General features: G+C 51.2%; 1 protein-coding gene across 2 annotated transcripts in view; it reads right to left on the reverse strand.

Annotated features, from left to right (window-relative positions):
• Positions 1–5,374, reverse strand: part of TAF6L (TATA-box binding protein associated factor 6 like) — a 23,484-nt gene that overhangs the window by 14,357 nt on the left and 3,753 nt on the right. For both annotated transcript variants that reach the window (XM_017503812.2, XM_017503811.2), the window contains exons 2-3: positions 2,623–2,782; positions 1,401–1,487 (exon numbers count right to left, since the gene is read on the reverse strand). In XM_017503812.2, the coding sequence (XP_017359301.1) occupies positions 1,401–1,487; positions 2,623–2,769 (234 nt within the window). In that variant the 5' untranslated portion in view covers positions 2,770–2,782. The remainder of the gene's footprint in view (positions 1–1,400; positions 1,488–2,622; positions 2,783–5,374) is intronic.

A 5,374-nucleotide genomic window follows, 5' to 3' on the forward strand; every position in this document is an offset into this window, starting at 1 on the left:
TTTTGCATCTTTAGTAGAGACAGGCTTTCACCATGTTGGCCGGGCCGAACTCCTGACCTCGTGATCCACCCGACTCAACCTCCCAAAGTGCTGGGATTACAGGTGTGAGCCATCGCGCCCAGCTGAGAGCCCATGTTTGAGGGAAGTCCAGAGGTCCCAAGAAAAGCAGTGGAACCCTGGGGCTCAGAGCCATAGCTGGGGACTTGCCTGGAACATCCAGGGATCCTTGGGTGAATGGAGAGAACGCGGTTGCTTCTCCCATAACTGGAACGGTCCTGAGCCCCCACCCCAAGCACTGGTCCTCCTTATTCACACTCAATCAACTTTGAAAACTCACTGTCTTCTAAACATGACCTTCCTCTCTGAACTTACTGCTCCAGAAAAACCACACATGAGGCCCTAACACCCATACTCTTGCTCAGGCTCCTCCTTTAGCCTCAATGCCTTCTTTTCCTCTTGGCCTAGTGTAAGCCAAGCTCAAGTTCTTCCCCACCCTTTAAGGCCCAGCTCCAGTCTCACCTCTTCCAAAAAGCTTTCTCTAACCTCTGGGCCCCCAGCAGCCTCCTCTCCCTCTTTTCTGAACATGTAGCCCAGGTGGGCTAGGCCTGGCACCTGGCCTGCTGTTGCCGTGAGTTTCTGGCTTCCCTTATGTGTGCATTTGGTCTTTTTATTCTTTTTTCTTTTTATTTATTTGCTTTATTATTATTATTATTATTATTTTTTTTTTGAGACAGAATCTTGCTCTTTTGCCAGGCTGGAGTGCAGTGGCACAATCTCAGCTCACTGCAACCTCCATCTCCCGGATTCAAGCGATTCCCCTGCCTCAGCCTCCTGAGTAGCTGGGACTACAGGCGCGCACCACCATGCCCGGCTAATTTTTTGTATTTTAGTAGAGACGGGTTTCACCATGGCCAGGATGGTCTCGATCTCCTGACCTCATGATCTACTCATATCGGCCCCCTAAAGTGCTGGGATTACAGGCGTGAGCCACTGCATCCGACCTATTTATTTATTTTTTTTGAGACAAGGTTTCACTCTTTGGCCCAGGCTGGAGTGCAATGGTGCGATCTCAGCTCACTGCAACCTCCACCTCCTGGGTTCAAGTGATTCTCATGCCTCAGCTTCCTGAGTAGCTGGGATTCTGACATGCACCACCAGGCCCAGCTAATTTTTGTATTTTTAGTAAAGATGGGGTTTTGCCATGTTGTCCAGGTTTGTCTTTAAACTGCTGGTCTCGAGTGATCTGCTTGTCTCGGCCTCCCAAACTGCTGGGATTACAGGCATGAGCCACCGAGCCTGGCAGTGTTTGGTCTTAATGTCTCACCACACTGCCACCTCTGAACTGGACATGGAAGTGGCTTCACGCCCCCTGAGCCTTCTGTGGCCTGCACCCCACTCACCTCCACGCTGCTCCATCTCAGGGCCCTGTTGAAGTCCTCAACCGTCAGCTTCCGGCGTTTGGTGTGCTTCATGAACTGAGAGCTATTCTGGGAGGGGAGGAACAGAAGCCAGAGTCAAAGGATGTGGAGCAGGGGGTGTGGGAAACCCCAAATGAAGTGGGCTAGAGTCGAGAGAAGGCAAAAAGGAGGCCACGCTTAGCGATCAGAAACCTAGATTTTTTTTTTTTTTGAGACAGGGTCTCGTTCTGTCACCCAGGCTGGAGTATAGTGGTGTGCTCTCAGCTCACTGCAACTTCCACCTCCTGGGTTTAAGTGATTCTCCTGCCTCAGCCTCCCGAGTAGCTGGGATTACAGGCACCAGCCACCACACCCAGCTAATTTTTGTATTTTTAGTAGAGACGGGGGTTTCACCATGTTGGCCAGGCTGGTGTTGAATTCCTGACCTTGCAAACCACCCGCCTTGGCCTCCCAAAGTGCTAGGATTACAGCCATGAGCCACTGCGCCTGGCTGATTATTTTATTTTTTGAGACGCAGTTTTGCTCTTGTTGCCCAGGCTGGAGCGCAACGGCATGATCTCGGCTCACTGCAATCTCCCCTTCCTGGGTTCAAGCGATTCTCCTGTCTCAGTCTCCCAAGTAGCTGAGATTACAGGCTCGTGCCACCATGCCCGGCTAATTTTTGTATATTTAGTAGAGACAGGGTTTCAGCATGTTGGTCAGGCTGGTCTTGAACTCCTGACCTCAGGTGATCCACCTGCCTCGGCCTCCCAAAGTGCTGGGATTATAGGCGTGAGCCACCTCGCCCAGCCCAGAAGCCTAGATTCTGTCTCTGCTCTTGTACAAAAACATCGCCCGGGAGTCACATCTTCTGTCTGCACCTCAGTTTCTCACATGCAGAATGAGAGTATCTACCCGCTCTGCATGCCCAGCAGGGCTGTGGTGAGGAGCACATGAGGAGATGCCCGGCAAGAGCTATGTCTGCTAGAAGCCCGGACAGCTAGACGTGGAGCTCTGTAAAGGCATGGACTGTGTCTGCTGGATAGAGCAGGTGCCCAGTAAACAAATCACTGAGGGTGACAGGCGCATGCCACCACACTCAGCGTGATTTGTTCACTGGGCGCCTGCTCTATCCAACACACGTGAATATATCAGTGAGGGCGGAGGTGAGTAAAAAGGCAGGAACAAGGAAAGTTGGAGGTATGGGGGGTGAGGGGAGAGTAACCTGCGTGGCCTCTCTCAGACGATAGCACACATCCTCTGCAAGCAGGGCCGCCACCTCATCGCTCAGCTCCAGGCCTGTGCTCTCTGCCATGAGCCGGACAGACTCCCGAGGGATCTCCACAAATCGCCGCTCTTCTCTCTCCGACATGGCCCCAGTGGAGCTACGAGTGGAGAGGGAAGATTAGAAAAGCTGCCCCAGCCTCCCGGAGAGCCAGGAGCGTGACCCAAGACCCTCCACACCAGTCTTGCTGCTCGTGCTCTGGAGTTTCTGAAAAAGGAGCTCTGAGTACCCAGATGAGGAAGCTGAGGCTCAGAGAAGGAAACAGACTGGCCAGTGGGCCAAAGCGGTGAAGCTAGAGAAAGTCCAAGGCCTTGGGGTTCAAAGAGCTAGGTCTCATTTCTGCCGTGCCACTGTCTATGTGGATTTGGCCAAGGCCTCCATTAGTCTGAGCCGTTGTGTCCTAAACTGTAAAACAGGCACAGTCATCCCTGCTGTCTCTAGCTCACAGGGTTGCTGTGAAAATGAGACGATATGGTTTGGCTCTGTGTCCCCACACAACTCTCGCCTTGAATTCTAATAATCTCCCCATGTCAAGGGCGAAACCAGGTGGAGATAACTGAATCAAGGGGGCAGTTTCTCTAATGCTGTTCTCCTGACAGTGAGTGAGTTCTCAAAAGATCTAATGGTTGCATAAGGGGCTTTCCCCCTTTTGCTCGGCACTTCTCCTTGCTGCAGCCACATGAAGAAAGACAAGTTTGCTTCCTCTTCCATCATGATTGTAAGTTTCCTCAGGTCTCTCCAGCACTCAGGAACAGTGAGCCAATTCAACCTCTTTCCTTTATAAATTACCCCATCTTTTTTTTTTTTTTTTGAGACAGATTATCGCTCTGTCAGTCAGGCTGGAGTGCAGTGGCCCAATCTCAGCTTACTGCAACCTCTGCCTCCACGATTCAAGCAACTTTCGGCCCCAATCTCCTGAGTAGCTGGAATTACAGGCACCCGCCACCACGCCTGGCTAATTTTTGTTTTTGAGACAGAGTCTCGCCCTGTTGCCCAGGTTGGAGTGCAATGGCACGATCTCATGTCACTGCAACCTCCACCTCCTGGGTTCAAGTGATATTCTTGACTCAGCCTCCCAAGTAGCTGGGGTTACAGGTGCCCACCACCACACCCAGCTAATTTTTGTATTTTTAGTAGACACGGGGTTTCACCATGTTGGCCAGGCTGATCTCAAACTCCTGACCTCGTAATCTACCTGCTTCAGCCTCCCAAAGTGCTGGAATTACAAGTGTAAGCCACTATGCCCAACTTTTATTTTTGGTGGAGACAGGGTTTTGTCATGTTGCTCAGGCTAAATAGTAGCTGTGCTTTTTGCCCATGTGTCTGGTCTTCCCCAATTTGGCTGCAAGGCCTAAATGCAGAAACCTGTTTTGTTCACAAGATATGGCGCAATAAGAACCTGACAAAAACAACAGCTGATGACTCACTCCAACAACAAACACCACAATGAGAAGGTGGCTCACATGCACCAAAGTGCGGCATCAGTACCTCCGACAGGAAGGCCCTGTGCCACGATGACCCACCTAGGCACTGCCCCCACGATTCCTCTGCCAGGGATGAATGGGTCACCAGTGATGTTCAGGTCCCTACATCTAATGGGCCGCTACCCGGCTTCTGCAAAGCACTCCTCCCGACCGCTCCCCCATTGTCTTTGAAATAAAGAACAAACTTGTACAATAGCTCTGGAGGCTTCATTTGCTGCCTACTACTTCTGCAACACCTCTTACCTCGTACTTTCTTTTTGAGATGGAGTCTTGCTTTGTCACCAGGCTGGAATGCCGCAGCATGATCTTGGCTCACCGCAACCTCTGCCTCTCGGGTTCAAAGATTCTCCTGCCTCAGCCCCCCGAGTAGCTGGGACTACAGGTGTGTGCCACCACACCCAGCTAATTTTCATATTTTTAGTAGAAACGGGGTTCCACCATGTTGGCCAGGATGGTCTTGATCTCTTGACCTCACGATCTGCCCGCCTTGGCCTCCCAAAGTACTGGGATTACAGGTGCAAGCCACTGTACTCAGCCATTACTTCTTACTTTCTTGTGTTCTGCATTTCCACCTGTGGCCTCCAGTCAGTTCCTCAAATAAACCTATTTCAGGACCTTTGAACTTCGTTACCTCTGTTTGGAACACTCTACTCCACCCCCAATCCCTTTGTCTAGTGAACCAATATTCACTCCTTCAGATTTCAGTTCAAATGTCACTTGCTCAGGGAAGTCTTCCTAGATCCCCCAACATTCTTGCACGCTGCCTTCAAACCAGTTATAATAATTTGTAGCCGAGCACGGTGGCTCACACTTGTAATCCCAGCACTTTGCGAGGCCGAGGTGGGAGAATCACCTGAGGTCGGGAGTTCAAGACCAGCCTGACTAACATGGAGAAAACCCGTCTCTACTAAAAATACAAAATTAGCCAGGGGTGGTGGCACATGCCTGTAATCCCAGCTACTCTCAAGGCTTGAAACCAGGAGACGGAGGTTGTGGTGAGCCGAGATCACGCCATTGCACTCCAGCCTGGGCAACAAGGGCAAAACTTCCATCTCAAAAAGAAAAATTTTTAAGTAAAGAATTTGTAATTGGCCGGGCGCGGTGGCTCAAGCCTGTAATCCCAGCACTTTGGGAGGCCGAGGCGGGTGGATCACGAGGTCAAGAGATCGAGACCATCCTGGTCAACATGGTGAAACCCCGTCTCTACT

The sequence above is a fragment of the Cebus imitator genome, unplaced genomic scaffold (assembly GCF_001604975.1).
Source record: "Cebus imitator isolate Cc_AM_T3 unplaced genomic scaffold, Cebus_imitator-1.0 Scaffold316, whole genome shotgun sequence".
Taxonomy (NCBI): Eukaryota; Metazoa; Chordata; class Mammalia; order Primates; family Cebidae; genus Cebus; species Cebus imitator.